The sequence below is a fragment of the Sparus aurata genome, chromosome 13, assembly GCF_900880675.1.
Source record: "Sparus aurata chromosome 13, fSpaAur1.1, whole genome shotgun sequence".
NCBI lineage: Eukaryota > Metazoa > Chordata > Actinopteri > Spariformes > Sparidae > Sparus > Sparus aurata.
The window spans coordinates 15,169,408-15,186,308 of record NC_044199.1 but is presented as its reverse complement, the minus strand read 5'-3'; the positions used below and the strand labels follow the sequence as shown (position 1 = coordinate 15,186,308).

The 16,901-nt window shown below is 43.1% G+C and overlaps 2 protein-coding genes across 6 annotated transcripts in view; both read left to right on the top strand.

Annotated features, from left to right (window-relative positions):
* mlxipl (MLX interacting protein like) overlaps positions 1–11,313 on the top strand; it is a 28,139-nt gene extending 16,826 nt beyond the window's left edge. For 2 of the 3 annotated variants that reach the window (XM_030439109.1, XM_030439107.1), the window contains 10 exons: positions 518–669; positions 1,537–2,149; positions 2,267–2,340; positions 3,375–3,645; positions 4,685–4,800; positions 5,017–5,139; positions 6,825–6,952; positions 8,401–8,524; positions 10,567–10,696; positions 10,815–11,313. In XM_030439109.1, the coding sequence (XP_030294969.1) occupies positions 518–669; positions 1,537–2,149; positions 2,267–2,340; positions 3,375–3,645; positions 4,685–4,800; positions 5,017–5,139; positions 6,825–6,952; positions 8,401–8,524; positions 10,567–10,696; positions 10,815–10,978 (1,895 nt within the window). In that variant the 3' untranslated portion in view covers positions 10,979–11,313. The remainder of the gene's footprint in view (positions 1–517; positions 670–1,536; positions 2,150–2,266; positions 2,341–3,374; positions 3,646–4,684; positions 4,801–5,016; positions 5,140–6,824; positions 6,953–8,400; positions 8,525–10,566; positions 10,697–10,814) is intronic. The other variant, XM_030439108.1, reaches the window with a different exon arrangement.
* Positions 11,314–12,926: 1,613 nt separating this feature from the next.
* srrm3 (serine/arginine repetitive matrix 3) overlaps positions 12,927–16,901 on the top strand; it is an 83,848-nt gene continuing 79,873 nt past the window's right edge. Inside the window, exon 1 of one of the 3 annotated variants that reach the window (XM_030439111.1) lies at positions 12,927–13,186. The gene's annotated coding sequence lies outside the window, so the exon portion shown is untranslated. The remainder of the gene's footprint in view (positions 13,187–16,901) is intronic. The other 2 variants (XM_030439110.1, XM_030439112.1) reach the window with 2 other exon arrangements.

Sequence of the window (16,901 nt, the reverse complement as noted above, 5' to 3'; positions counted from 1 at the left end):
TTCAGGAAGATTGGAAACTGACTTCCTCTACCTGATTTAGAGCTCTTAGAAGCACTATGTTGAATGAATCAGTTGGTATTTGTCCATAGGTATATTAAGTAACTCTATATCCTAGTGTGCATTGTCTGTGTTCTTTGTTTCCTTGTTGTGCTGCCTCGCGCTGCAACAATTAATCAAATAATTGGTCGATGTCATATTCGATTTATGCCAATTGCAGTATTTTAAAAAATGAAAATAATGGTCATTTGCAGCCCCGGGATTGTCCTCAACTGTTTTAGGTTCTGTCCTGAAGAGATTATTGATCATTTTTAACCAGGTTGGAAGCGAAAAGAAAGGAGTAGACTGAGGTCACAGCATATGTCGTGTTGTCAAAACCTAACTTTGTAATTAATGCTTCAAGTAATTTGAAGTTTGGAGAGTTTTTTAAGGATAATTCTCTCATACCAGTTTCTATCATTCCAGCTGTATCAGTACTCAGAGTTTCATGATACCCGATATTTTGTGTGTTTTTTTTCAGATATCTTTATGAACTGCCGGGGTCAGCCCACTGAGCAGACTGGTTTTGCTGACTGTGGTTATTTTGAGTGCACATCCAGCGCAGAGTTTGCTCCAGTCCCCTCCCCTGTGGTCACAGCTCCTCAGCTACTCATCGACCCCCAGCTGGCTCAGGTACTGCTGCTGTAAAAACAGCTCCTCCTGCTTGTAAGATGTGTTGCTGCAGAAATTATTGTTGGAGCCCGACCAATCATGATTTTTGGTGGCAATACCGATATTAACTATGAAAGGAAAAGTTCCAGTATTGATATATTGGCTAATATACTTTTTTTTTTTTTTTTTTTTTTTGCAATAATCCCTCAAACGTGGACAAAGGTGTATAACAGAGGCAGGATATATTACAGTTAAACAATAACTTCACATGGATTTTTTATAATTATTAATCATTCAGAGCGTCCTTTTCTGCATTAAAATCTCTGAAAAACAGTTTTGATATCATACAAAATGTACACTAATGTGGATGAATCCAGTGGTAGAAATGGTTTCCTTCTGCTGGGGGAACCATACTTTTCAACTATCTATTATCCAGTTTGAGTTTACCAGTTTCCCCCTTTTTTAATTAGATTGCTGCACATTTTCAAATTTGCATTTTACGTTTTAATTAATTAGCAATTAATTAATTTTCTCAGTTTAATTAGGATCTAATTTATTCCTCTCACTGTGATAACATAATAAAATATCTTTTAATTTTCTTTTTTTAACTTTTATTGTCCAGCCATTGAATTTATCAATGCACCCATATTTATAGCTAAAACATCAGCAGGCTAATTTGCTTTTAATCAGTAACCCATGTTTGTATTTTTGTTTGTAAACAAGAGATGGATTATGAGCTCAGCAATATCTGCCAGTAGAGTATCTATGATGGCTAATATCGGCCAACCAATACATTGGCCAGTGATATCGGCCAACCAATACATTGGCCAGGCTCTGAATAACACCATTGTTATATCAGTAAATAGACTGAATCTTCCTTTTTTCCAGCCCAATCTCTCATCTGACAATTTGTCTCAGCCCTCTTCATCCAATACCCGGCCAGACCAGACTAGGCCGCACCAGGGATGCGGTGAATACCAAACATCAGGCATCCTATCAGGTGCCATGCCATATGGACCCCAGTCGTACTCTGATCCGCCTGTTTCTATAGCATACACCAGCAACATCGAGCAGCTGGCCTCTTCAAGCGTTCCTTTTTTGTACCCACTTCCATGCCACAAATTCGGTTACTACACCACGACCAGCGTGACCCCCACTGTCATCACCCACACCGCCTCCACCATGGGGGCCCAGGGCTCTGTGCACCAGGCTCACGGCTACACTCACACAGGGGACACGTACCCCCTGACTCCCTGCCACTCTCTCAGTTACCCGGCCGCTGTGTCCGACCCTGTCCACGCGGTGCTGCCCTCTGTCACCGCGGCCCACTGCTTCTCTGTCCCGGAGCAGGTGGCTGTTACAGGGGTCAGGGGAAAGCACAAGCAGAAGACAGGAGGAGTGAGGACAGCCGGTCCCCCTCTGGCTCCGTCTGGCCCCCCGTCCACTGCACCCACATCCACTAGCTGCCTGGCTAAGCTGCTCTCATCCGGCGCAGGGGAACGTGAGTCGGTTCTGTCAGTTCTGTTCATCTTAACATCTTTTTACTCATCTGAAAAAATTAGTCGGCTCAACTTCCTGTCAGAAGAAATGAACTAACTTTTTGGTTTTCTGCTTTCAGGGAAGCCATCACTAGGATTTGATACTACTCTGGTGGCAGCCAAAGGTCAGAGGTCATCATCTCCCAGCTCCTCGGTGAGCCTGTCCTTTTAATATCACAAGAGCCGTGTTCATTTGTGTTGATGACTAGCTTAGCACAGCAACCAAACAACACATAATGCAAAAGGAATGGAAATAGTTGAACATTTACAGAAAAATAGGCTAATTCACTTACTTGCAAAGAAGATTGCTAGTGAAAGGTTTGACCGAACCCAAGCTTTTGTTAGACTGCTGTTAACTGAAGCTAGCATGCTAACCAGCTTGCCTCGACCTGTCCTGTCTTATAATACCATTAAGTACTTAAAGAGGCATTAATCAGATGGAAAACAATAAAAACACCACATCGGTGCTCCAAGCTCCAAGTCCAGCCAGAGTCAGCTAAAAGGACCTCTTGCCGCACTGCTAACCGAGCCAACTGGGTAACAGCAGCTACAGACAGCAGCAGACATCAGTTACTCTGGTGATGTACTGCCCTCTATTTGTTCAGAGGATGAATCTGTCAGGTAGCCAAAGGCTGTTGGTTCTGCACCTTCTTTTATTAAGGCAGTTGGTTTTACTAAGCAGCACCAGTATAGATAATAATAAAACCTTACCCATCGTAGTTTTGAACCTACAGAGGTTCATAGCTATGCTAGCTGTGATATTGTTATTATGAGCTTCTTCTAACTTTTTTAAGTAATTGTTGAGGTAACTAGCGCAATGGAGTCTTGGGAAAAAAATGAAAATAATTGACTGGATTTGCAATTATTGTTACTATTTTTACAGGTAGCAGTGTACTTGTACAGTGGAGTCTGTGAAACCTCAAACAATGAGCAAGTGAAGACAATCTCAACAACAGACATCAGTTATTTGTTGGGTCCTATATCTGATAAAACTCTTTAAATTTGTAAATACTTTGTTCAACATGTCAAAATTCAAACGCAGTATCAGTTCAACAACCCAGTTCATAGTATGTGCATTAGAGGTTCATATTTATATGAAGTTGTCTCAGGGTTGCTGTTGCTTGTTAAACATTGTCTTTGGGGGAGAAAAAACATTTCTGGAAAGTAAAGTTTATGTCTTTTTTTTAGCAGTCAAGGAGCAGCACGCATGTTGGAGGAGCTTCATCACAGCAGCACCATGGAGCTGGATGGCCCGCGGGGATCCCGGTGTTGACGCCTCTGCACAGCCAGAGCGCCACCCTGGGTCACAGTGGACCACACGCCAGCACCTCCAGAGGCTCGGCGGTGTCCGCCCTACTCACCCACGGCTCCACGCATACCGGCAACACCCTCCTCGTTCCCAAGACGGAGAAACTGTCTCCAGTCCAGCTCTACAGCACAGACAGGAGCAGCTTAACAGGTAAGTCCTCAGTGCCCCAAAACACTCAAGCGTTGGGCTCTCTAGCTTTTTTTTTTTCAAATACCAGTGTGCAGGCTTTATTTTTGTCCATCACACAGTGTTTAATGCACTTGGATGTGCTCACTTTTAAAAACTTTATGCTGAGAAGAAGAACTTTTTTGTGGGGTGCAGTGGTGAAATATTTATGTATCATGTGACGAAGCTGTCGAAGCTTGTAGTTAGCACCTACATTACGCCTGGCAAGTTGTTACAGACCAGTGATTTGTATTTACGACAGTGGCGGCGCACTCAGAAACTGTGGGGGGGGGTGCCATCACAAGAAATGCCGATTTCTAAACAATTATGCTTTAAAAAGAAGAACTGATTCAGTGAATAGTAGCGCACCACTGGTTTAATCTTAACATATAGCGTTTTTTGACATATAATGCATGGATCTGAAATATATCAGGCGTATTTAGTTGGCTGGTATCTACTTGTGATAACAAAAGGGGGCTGATGGGCCTTGACAGAAGTATGTGGTCTAGTGGATGCCAGTCTAATGCTACATCTTAATCTTAAAATTAACTAGTAATCAAATAATTGTTGTTGAGTGAACATTTACATATTAACCTCTGGAATATAGTAAAGTAACAGAAAAACAGAATATTTTTGACTTGATCTCATCTGATAAATGTTTACTTTTTCTTATCAGACTTGGGGCTTCTTAATTATCACACAGCATAGTGAGTATGCTTAAGTGTTGGCATCTTCCATAAACACATGGATGATTTTGGTTTCTCTGATTCTGGTGAATCGAGCAAAAAGGCCGGTTAAAAGAGAAATATAACTCAAACCCAAGTACTATAGAGCCGACAGCTGTTGTGTGCTGTTTACAGACAATGTAAATTTATCATTTTCGCCACACTGTTGACATCCACTTTGTTTGCACTGGATGCAATTGGTGCATGGCACATGTACACATAAAGGACATCTAATATCCCTGCAAATATGATGATTATACATATATATATGTATATATATCTATTTTTCTTTCTTTTAGTCCATTTTCCAGGACATCCAGGCCAAACGTCACCACCAAACCCAATAGATAAGGTCTCCAACCTTGAGTCCTCACACTCAGGCTTCTCAGTTCTCGGAAAGATAGAATCAAGTAAGGTAGGACACGCTGTCTTATTTCATTTCTCATTTTATGTACGGTATATCTATGTTTTCATAAAGGACAGCATGCCGCTTTTATGAATATAGATAAAATCAAATCGCTCTGGAGTGCTAAATGAAGTGGAAAGTGACTATTACCTGAAACTGATTGTTTGTGAATCTGGGTGTGACCTGTGATGTACAGTACATGTTTCCATGCTGTGTTATCTGCAGCAAACAGAGACCAGGAGAATAACTCACATCTCTGCAGAGCAGAAGAGGCGTTTCAACATCAAACTGGGTTTTGACACTTTACATAATCTTGTGACAACACTCAGCTCTCAGCCGAGCATAAAGGTACTGTGAAAAGATGTGCAGCTGCAGTAGAGATATATGTGCTGAAAAGTGGGGGCGGGGAGCGTCAGCAAAGAGCAGTAGAGGTCAAGCACAGTTTAACTGTTTAAAGATACTAGTGCAGTGCCCGTAATAAAAGTGTATTCCTATAAAAAAGTGGGAAGTTAAGGAGCTTTTTCATGGATGGCCAAATGAGAATGTGTTTGAAGGTGGGACGTCAGGGATATTTAGGTTTGTTGTGAAATCCGATGTTCAGGGTATAATTGGCTGTTTTTGACTATTTTTGATTTTGCCATTATATTTCACCTTAAAAACTATTTACTTGGTGTCATTATTTTTAGCACAACCTCACATGTGTGACTGTACAGTTATTTTTTTTATTTTGACAAACTGTATTCACACAATGGACCTAAAATCACAAAAAACGCATAAAATCCGAGTAGAAAAAGTTTGTTTTTTTTACTGTGAAAACCACAAATAAACAGATTTACAACAAACCATTTTTTCACTTATAATGCAAATATAAATTGTTGTTTGCTAAATTTGTGCATACATTTAAAAAATTTAAAAAAAAAGTTATATGTAACTATTTACATTTACATGCAGGCAATGCTCAGGTCTGCCTGTGCTCATTGAGAGCTGCACTGCCTGCTCCACATTCAGCATCTTCTCATTGTTCTGACTCATTAAACGAAAAACCGACTCCACTACACACTAAACACACTACACCAAACACTACATAACACACTAACTACACACTCCAAACACGCTAAATGTAACAAATCTCTCAACTCTCAATATCGCTGTCCGACCGTCGTTGCCTGTCAATCATCCGCCTAGGTCCCTCCCACAACTTCCTGTTCCTCAACAACCAAACTTGCTGCTTGGACACTTTCGTGACAAAAGCCCGTTTTTACCGTTTCTTCCTGCACCAGACACAAAGCAAACGTGACGGCAATGTTCGCGAAAAAGCGTGGCGGACATTATTTACCCTAGGTCCGGTTTTGGACGTGCCGATGCGGCCGGTCCGTCGCCTCGGGAGGTGGGCCGTGTAGCTACACATGAACATCCACAGATTCCGATTCCACTTTGTTGTCTGCACGGATCCGGATCTCCTCAGACCCGAACAGACTCGGTCCGGACTCATTTAATCTCATTAATCCACAACAGTCAGTTTAGATGCACAGAACAGAACGGACCGAACCGCCGGCAAAATCCCAGTCCAGCTCGCGCCGCTTAAGGTATAAATCCGCTTGTTTCTTCAGGTACGTCGTGGGCTTGAGCTCTGCAGTGATTGGCTCTGGTGCGCACGTGGCCATGGTGTGCAGTGATTGGCTCTGGTGTGCACGTGACTGGTGGCTGTGGTGGACTATGCTCGGCGGAATTTGTAAAGCATTTATGAAATAATTTATTCACGGTATCATTGCAGTCCAAACAAATGCTTAGATGCACACCACCGAACCATGCAGCAGCCATGTTGAAAGTCTCGTGTGATCCTTATCCGCAGAGATATTTGACCAACATACACACACACACACACACACACAGACAGACAGACAGAGATTCCGTGAATTTATAGATAGATGAGGTGGAGCTCAAGACATCTCTTAAAAACTGTATTATTGAATATTTGTGAAAAATTTTAATGTATTTGTGACATTTGGTAATCCCTCTGTCCGCTGGCACAGATCAGTAAAGCCACCACGCTGCAGAAGACAGCTGAGTACATCAGCAAGATGCAGCAGGAGCGAGCTCAGCTGCACGACGAGGCTCAGAGGCTCAGAGAGGAGATCCAGCTCCTCAACTCTGCCATCAAGTGAGACCTTTAGCTTGGCTTGACCTCTGTGTGTAGGTGTGTGTAAAGGTGTAAGGTAGATTGGATGTTTTGGTTTGATATTATATAATATGATGTGATATGTGGTCCCATTTCAAAGGTCCCATATTATACTTGTTTGTAGGTTCATGCTTTTATTTTTGGTGTCTATTAATAAATGTTTTAACGGTTTGATATTCAAAAAACAAATTGTTTTCCTTACCTTCTGTTGCTGCAGCACATCTATTCATCCTGTCTGAACGCTCAGTTATTTGTGCGTGTCTATTATAAGGCTCCTGTCCCGAAAAGTCCAGCCTGCTCTGATTGGTCCATTCTCACAGGCCTGAGCCTAAGCAGGCACTACCCACTGTGTTTCCACATCAGCTCTTTGCTGTTTTTTTTTTTTTTATCAATGTATTATTAAGATCTGGATTTCAGCAGTGAAAAATTCTCTGTGGCCCAAGAAGCGTTTTCCCCATTATAAGAGAGATGCTTGTAAAACTGTTAATGCAAACAGTCAGTAGGTCAGTTATGAACCTGTTACTATATTTTTTGTATTCATTAGGTCTATATTTGTATGACTTTCCTCAGTCTGAGAAAAGTGTTTTAAAAATCTGTGATGTGGTCACATGATAAGGTCTTAGGTCAGAGTGGGGACTTCTAGCGGGAGAAACTCTTCTGCGTATATTCAGCTTCTAGGTAACTAAACCTGGAAGCTAGAAAACCTTTTTGCCATATGCACCAGGCGAGCAATTCTCACTGGCACCATTATGTGTTCACTGTCTAGTTCTATTTAAAATCGGTGGTGATTGCACCTAGGGCTGTGCTGGGGGTGTGGCTGAGGGAGTGTAGTTGTGGGTGTGTACTTGTGACATCACAACCTTGCAGATGCAGTTTGTGGCTGTGCGCATTTCTCTGTGGATCGAGCGTTTTAATACATTCACGGTATTTATATGGTAATTCGACCTGCTTTATTATTAAATCAAACTCTTTACATTATTCGACCTTTAATTTAAAGGATAAATTCACATATTTTGGATTGTGGATTTTGTCCCTCATCATTTCCAGTGGAAGCAGAATAGGATTAAAAGAGACAAGACCCCAAAAATGAAAGACACCTTGCAGTTCAAAGCCTTTAAATTGTGAATGCTGGTTGCACAATGTAATGGATACAGAATAATGAAACCATCTGTGTTTACACAGGTTACCTATAAACCCCTCTTCAATGATACAATTTTGTCAACGAGCATGCTGTCACCAGGAAAAATGGGAGCTTAACTGACGATCCACCTCTGTTGAATTACTACATGATTGGATAACCTAATGTTCTGTCCTGTGTTGCTGTCATTTGTCACTTTGAGGAAACAGGAGGGAAGCTGTTTGTTGCCACTTTAATGTCACAGATAAGTTTTCCCCTGCTTTGTTGACTCTTCCTGTGGCTCTTCCTGCAGTGTGTGCCAGCAGCAGCTACCAGCCACCGGTGTGCCCATCACACGCCAGCGCTTCGACCACATGAGGCAGAAGTTCAGAGAGTACGTCCAGGCGCAGACGCTGCAGAACTGGAAGTTCTGGATCGTATCCTAATGAATGTAAATCTGGTTAATGAAGACATCACAATGCCACAAACACAACTTAAAAACCTTATTTACCCTGCATAGAACATTAGAATCCAGCATACCCATCTATTCCTGCGTGAGGCTCCTCTGTTCCACCACTTTGCAGCAGTTGGCTGGAGCATCTTCAGACTTTGGAGGAATATCAAATTTTATTTTGGTCCCCAAACTGGTTTCTTGAATCCAAATGAACTAATTTAACCGAACATCATGCCAATCTGGAAGGACACACAGTTACAGTGTTTTATAAGTGTAGCAGGGAAAAAAAATATCCCATGAAATCTTTTACTTTGATATAGTACATATCGAATGTATAATAACATAATTTAATGCATTATTATTCATCTGGGGTGTGTTGGTGTCATCAGGCAGATAGGATACATGTCTTTGTGTTGCAACTGCCAGGTGCATAAAAACTCTCTTTCCTTAATGATCACCATATCTTTTACTGCTGCCTGTATCTCACAGGCAAGATAAGAAAATCAGATTAGGATTTTATCCTCAGAGTGCGTTGCGCAAAAACAACCAAAGGGTGTTTTCTTTCCATGAATATTAAGGAATTTTCTCTGGTTCCTCAGGGGATTGTGCGTTTATCTGACTGCTGATATTGTAAATTAGAAACATACAGCTCTCTATTTTCTCATTACATAGTCAAGATAGCTGCGTTGGATCGGATGTTTGACTGCTAATTTTCTAGCCTCTCCATAGAGAGAGGTGTTCAACACTGAGAGCTGACTCATTTAGTTTTTGTGGACCATTAGTTCATGGGTGCTTGCAAAACAGTGAAGCAATCACTTGCAGTGTTATGACTGGAATAACTATCAAGGAACTGATGATATGTTTTTTTTCTTATTGTGAACAAATCCCATGAAAAGTCCAAAACCAGCAGTGAATTGATCCCACTAATAGTTCTTATTCCTGTGTGCCATAAGGCTTCATTATTGTCTATCAAAAACACATTTAGTGAGCCACACTGTGGCACTAGATGACAAATATTAAGTTGCAGTTATTTTTATTTTTTGTCAGTCACACACAGCTGCTGCAAATAACTAATTAGCAGACCTAATGCGAGTCAATCCGCATCTGAAAATAAATCCCAACTACATACCCGCTTTTCTCTTATTTTAGAAACGTTTGCTAAAAGCTACGCTGTCCAGTTGTTGTAGGAAAGTAAAGAACATTTTTAAAAAATGAAACTTGTAAGGATGTGAGTAAGGGTGCTTTCTATTGCTCTTCCTATTCCTTGCTATTCCTCTGCAAGATTGTTGATTTCCTCCTAATATGAACTCTCATATTCTTTATAATGCAGTCGATGATGGTGTTGTGATCCGCACATTTCACCATTATATTGATGCCCGGGAGTGCAGTCGGGTGTACACTGAGAGCGGGAGGGTGCTGAGCTCCCAGCCCTGGGGGGCTCCATTAATGAGCTTTAAAGTAAAGGAGGTGTGACTGCCACTCTCAACTGTCTGGGGTCTGCTTGTGAGAAAGTCCAATATGCAATGCTTAAAGCAGCTTTGAGGGTCTTTCATATAAAACAATACATAGATATACATAGATGATACATCAATAATATGTAGAGAGAAACAGCCAATATTGACGTCGATGGTCTTGTTTGTTTATGTGGGTCATATAGAGGCATCATTATTCAAATGTGATTGTGACATAACCAGTTAAAAGTTCCGTTCGATATCAATTCAGTAACGGTGACTGTATTTTTCTGTCTTGGTCCTGTGGGCCTCCTGCCCTGCGTGTTTAAGATGTTTCCCGCTCCAACGCACCTGAGTCAAATGAACGGGTCGTTATCAGGCTTCAGCAGAGCTTCATGACGAGCTGATCATCTGAATCGGGTGTGTCGGAGCAGGTACTTATCTAGAACATGCAGGGCAGAGGGCCAGCAGGAACAGGATTGAAAAACTGCAGAAGGAAAAGAAGGCATCTGAAGAATATTCATGGTCTCTGGTGCTTGAATGAGCCACACTTCTATCCTCAACTCAGTGTCAGTTCAGTATCATCATCGAGCCGCTGTTTGAGTCCTATAATGGGATGGTGTCCACTGCCAGTATGGAGGACCTGTGTCGATCCACTCTGTCCTGGCTGGACCAACACTGCTCCCTGCCTGCGCTCAGACCCAGTGAGTCCAGTACAGCCGGTTCCTCAGCTCACATCCAAACCTAGATTCCTACAACAGCAACGCTATCATTCCTCGTCCTTTCGACATTATATGTATCTGTGTCTGTCATTTCCCTCAGTGGTTCTGAGTTCACTCCGTCTCCTGAGTACCACCACAGCCATCCTGACGGACCCCAGCGTACTGCCGGAGCAGGCCACCCTCGCCGTCACCCAGGGCAACCCTACTGCTGTCCTGGACCAATCCTTACAGCCCGCCACTCGGGACAACACACACCCCATGTGACCCTGAAGAGCAGACTCAGTGGACACTTGAACAGGAGACAACAAGTCAGAGGAGAGCATGTGGACTGATTAATAAAGAACCAACCCTCAGCTCAGAGACTTTTTCATAATGCATAATCACATTCCAATAAAACCCACCAGCTGCAAAAAAAAATGTGTTCCACTACACCCAAGAATCAGAGGAGCTATATGCGATCTGTGTGTAAATTTGGTTGAAGGTTTACCACACTTGTAACATACATTTGTAAGTATTTCTCTGCCTTAAAATAATTTTCTTGGAGGGCGTTACAAGTCACTGTGACTGTCAATAAAAAGCTTAATTTACTGTTTAAATAATTTGGGGACATGACTGTGTTTATTCTCAGTGCATTTCACATCTCAGGTTTTCTCATCTATGTATAATATATCACTTCAGTTACTGTTATTTAGTCACATTTATTTTGTGCTGTAATGGGTATCTCACACTGGTGGAAGTAAGAAAAGCTTGAGTTGGCAGGGGTTGTCGAAGTAGATACTGCAGACCACCAGGGCTTCTTGAAAGGGGTCCAGAGGGTCCCAGTTATACTTTTACCTGCTCATTATATCTGAGTGTGAACGGAGGGCTGCTTTGATGTGAGATTTCAGCCTTTCACTTTTGCAGTTTTATGCCGAATCCTAACAAAAGTATTTTTATTTGAAATAGGACAAAGGCTCACTGAACACAGAGGTGGGACTACGTCAAAAGCCCATGCAGATAGAATAATAAAACAGCGTGCAGTTTATAGAAGAGCATTTCTACTGAATGAACTACAGGTGTTTTCGCCGCTGACAGTTTGAGCAGTCGTTGTAGGGAAGGCACAGGTGTTACCAATAATCTTAATGATGGCTCTGTTCTGTTCAAGTGTCCCAGGAGCAGAGATGTGGACTCAAGTCACTGCCTTGATGACTTGTAACTTGATTTAACAGAAAATGCGTAACTTGAGACTCTACTTGGACTTGTAAGTCAAAGACTGGTTATTTTACTTGAGATATGATGACTTAAATGACTGAAATGTGTTCAGGTTAGAGCCTGACTCGCATGCAGTTTCTGGTGTTGATGCCAATACCGTTTTTTTGGGAGTAAACAATTCCCATATCAATATAACGGCTGATGCACGCATACTTTTTGCATTGATTCCTCAAATATGGGTATCGAAGACAAGAATATGTAGCGCAGGCAGGATATTTTACAGTCAATCAATAAATTGTATTTTTTTTTCAGTTAATCAAACTATTTTTTTTTTTTTTTTTTAAAAGTATTTTCTGGGCCTTTTTATGGCTTTATTGACAGTACAGCTGAAGAGGGTGACAGGAAACAGGGAAAGAGAGAGGGGGAGTGACGAGCAGCAAAGGGACCCAGGCCGGGAGTCGAACCCAGGTTCGCTGCAGAGCCTCAGCATATGGGATGTCCACTCTACCAACTGAGCTAAATGGTGCCCCTCAATAAACTTCATTGTTAGTTTGATTACATTAATTCAATGTATAACATATGTTATCAGTAATTATATAACATAAAGTCAGACTTCATGAACAGGTTAGATAATTGCCAAATAATATCGTTATTAGACATATACTAATAACTAAAAGTATTTTCTCTTTATAGGTATACTTCAGGTAGGAATAAAACTAGACTCGGAAACTGGAGCAGCAACATGGAGGCGGCCATCATGAATTAGAGCATACATGTCTGTGCTTTCATTGCTGTAGCATGTTCAAATACCTATTTTAGGGAAATACCCTCCAAATAATGATAATAAGACACTGGACTGCTCCACTATTGCCCATACTCATATCAGGTCAGTTTCACCCACAGACACACTGAAACGTCCCCCCGCTAGGTGGCGCCCTCCCAGTTCTCTTCGACTCCCGTGTCTCTCCGGGGGGGCTACGGTCCGCCGCTCCTCCGGCCCGACAGAGGGCGCTGCGCCGCGGGCGGGGCCGCAGAAGCGCAGTGTGGGGGTTTTTTGTTTCCCAGCTCTCGTCGGTGCGCTGTCCACTTCAGCACCACAAGGCGAGCAGAGGCAGCGGGGCTAGCTAGCGCTGAAGAGGAGGGGACTGAAGACGGCGGCTCAGCATCAGCACCAGCGACCAGCGACCAGCGCCGACCCAAGTCCCGAGCAGCAGAAGAACTACTCGCCGTTGTCCGCCTGAAAACGCCGACGACCGCGAGGCGACGGGACCCGCAGAGAAGGTAAGAGTATGTGCGGAGGCTTAAATCGGATCAAGTTGAAAACAACGAGCATCACTGGGGGGAGCAACACGCTCCCTTCCCTTCCTGGTTCAGAAATACCGCACGCCCGTATTCAGGCGGTGTTTACGTTAGCTCCTCATACACTCCTGTGGTCAGCCCGTGAGAGATAAAGACAGGCTCTTCGGTGATAAAGGGCTGGACGTGTGCCGTGTGTGTGTGTGTGTGTGTGTGTGTATGTGCTTGCTGGGCAGCCTGTGCTCGCTCTGCAGATGGTGGTGGTTTTATAACTCGTCGATTTCCGTCGCTCCACTGTGGCCAGCTGCTGCTTCTTCTTCATCCCCCTCCTCACCCCCTCCACCTCCACCACCACCCACCCGTCCTCCGTCCTGCTGGCCCCGGGACGCTTAACCTCCCCGGCACTGTTTTCATATTGTTGCCGTTCTTGTGTGTGTGTGTGTGTGTGTGTGTGTGTGTGTGTGGTTACACCGCCTCTACTCCAGTTTACACGCCGTGTTAATTCGCGGTGTTGCCCCAGCATTTGAGGGGATGACACACACAGCTAGAATATATATGTGTGTGTGTGTGTGTGTGTGTATGCGTGTTAGTCACATTATTTTGTAAAAGATAAAAAGATACAGAAATGTGAACTGACTTTTGTTCAACAAAGTGGTTCTAAATATCATGATCTTGGTAGTTTTCTTCCCCTGCAGCACAGACTGATGACTTATTTGTCCACACACTGTATTTTTTGCACTGTTAGTTCACCCTGTTTTGTAAATTCTTTAACATCAGACCACACCAAACACTTACAGTGGCTGTTTTTGAATGAATTGCAAAGAGCTGGGTTTAACATTGCCTGTGCTGATGCTGTAATGGAGGCAGCTGACAGCCTTCACTCAGTGTCATTTCACTAACAACGTGTGAATCCTCTCATCCAGCGCTGCCGGGCTGAAAAGAGTCAGGTCTCATGAGCAGCCAAGCTGTAAATTGTTCGTAAACATATCAGATGCACCAAAGCTGTGCACCGACCCGGGGAGCGTTGTTGTTTCGTCACGGCTTCTGGTCCATTTGAAACTTTGACCTCTGCAGAAGCGGATTGAGTGTATAGTTTAGAGATTAAGGACGTTTATTTAAAAAAGAAAAAGGTAAAACCGTTAGTTTGTAGATTAAATTTGACAGATTTAATGATCACGATCTCAAGCTGATCTTAAGTCTTTCTGCAGTTTTTGCAAGATTCCATCGTCATCCTGGTATGTGATATCATGAATGTCTGAGCTAAGTATGACATTCTATCTGAATAATACAGATAGAAAGAAACATCTTAAGAGTTCATAATATACAGTAAAGCCACATAGAGAGGATCTCAGTGCTTGTGAGTCGCTCGGAGGTGCTTCCTAATACATGGACTGTTGTATCGTGACACAAAATATTGATACTAAAGCTGAAACAATTAGTCATAGTCAATTTGTCGATCCATGAGTCGATTTACAGAGGATTAATCTGTGTGTGAGTCATTTTTCCAATAAAAATGTAGACGTTTCCTGCTTCTCAAATGCAAGATATGCGGCTTTTTTCCGTTTGACATCATCATGAAATTTATATTTTTTGTATGCAGACAAAAAAAAAATGAACGAAATGCCCCAGTGAAAGACTCTGAGTCAAAACACGTAGGTGTATCCATTAGCTTAATAAAACATTTTGAGCCATATCAGAGTGCCACAGATTCGCAGACAGACTGCCCACCCACATATACAGTGGACCTCCTTTGCAAGTGAGTCGGACAGTATTTTAAGGAAGTCGCTGTTTTTTTTTTTTTTATATATGTTTTATTTTTACTTAGGACTCGATGTTTCTGTGCAATGTCCTCATCCTTGAAGAACACTAGATTCTTCACATCCGCATCACTCGCCTTTGTATTGCAGTGGTTTTTGTGTTTTCAGGCGGCTGCTATCTTTATGTGAATACTATTGGATGTGGATCCATAATGAAATCTGTTATTCTTCTCCAACACCACAATGGCGATCATGATTCCTTCTGTGTTGTGCTGTTGTCCTAGTGGCTGGCTGGTCTCAGAAGAAGTTATGGGACAGTGATACAGGGCTATCAAGTTTGATATTGGATCAGGCTTGATTGAATTAAAGCGGACTGTTAGGGCCTGGGTGGAGGTATGCAGCTTTACCGAGTGGCATTTTAGTTGATAACGAAATGAATCTTCAGTCGCAGCCCCTAACTGAGGACACACACTCACAATCCATCCTGCTGCTGCAAATTACGCCACGATATACAGCTGTGTGACCAAATTCTCAAATGCCCACCATGTCGACGGAGCGAATGAGCGAGCAATCAGCACTCGGTGTGCGACGCCGCAGCTCGGTCAGCAGGAGCTGTGTGAGTGACAGGACAGCGGCGGCGCCGACCAAAGACTCATGGGGACGTGAGCGCCGCAGCGCTGAAATACCGAGTGTATCTCCGGAAGCAGTCTTCCATTTTGTCGGAGGCGAGATAGGCCCAGGTGAGGTAAGAGGCTGATAGAGGGATTAGCTTGTATTAGGATGTGGCTGCTCATAGAGGTGTGAGGGGAATGTCACTCACTCCGGCTCTATCTCCCTCCGCCGTCTGTCTCTCAGCCTCCTTCCTCCACAAAGCATCTGTCTCCTGCCTGCTCCACACTCACATTGTTCCTAGATGAGCATCGATACCCGCCCACCACCACCACCACCACCTCCACCACTCTGCAGCATCTCAGTGTTTCTTTTCGCTGTCCCTCCTCGCCACATGCAGCCTCTGTCAATGCGTGCTTTCCTGTCCTCTCATCCCCGCTGGCAGACACACACCGCTCCTCCTCCTGTCCTACTTCCCCTCTTCTTCAGCTCTCCTGAAGGCCGAAGCTGCTGTCGGTGGAGCCTCGGGGGGGGGGGGGGGGGGAGTGAGCGGGACAGTGGCAGAGGAAGGCTGGGAAGGTAGCTTTTATCTGGTCGAAGTGTTTCCGGCAATTTACCAAGCGTCAGAGCACAACAGGCAGACATCGTCTCATGATGTGGTCTGATGGTGTGATTTAAAACACACACACACACACACACACACACACACACACACACACACACACACATTGCTGCCTTCTGAGAGCAAATAAAGGGTGTATCTGCTTATTCATAGAAAGCCAAATAGACTCAAAGCCTGAAACATTACTTCCTGATTCTCCTTGAAACTGTACTTCAGTCGGCATGGCAAGGACTGTAGCGTAGCCGGGCTGTGTGGTTGCTCTGCAGGTGGTGTCTCCTTCATGTTTTATTTAAAAAGCTTGTCAGTCTGCGTTCCTGTCTCAAATACAAATCCACTCATGGAGGACTTCTAGCTAGAGATTTATGTTTTTCTTTTGTCTTTTTGGTAGATTGCGGGTGAAGCATCCTTTTAAGAATGTTCTTTTTTTAGCAAGATTGAAGAAGACCTTTCGCCAACAGTGGGAACTTAAACCCCCTCAACAAATATGACAGAGATATTTGAGACAATTTGTACTAAAAAGAAGCTGAAAGTTAAATTACACAATTTTTTTTATTGTATTATGTAGGAATGCACAGATGTATTGCCTGAACTTTGGCATCGGCAGGTAATCTCCTTGTAGACTGCTGTCATCCTATCGGCAAATAAGATGACACTCCCTGATGACAGTGGCCGATGTTTATCTAATGTGTCACATCAGTTTTGCGCTGGCACA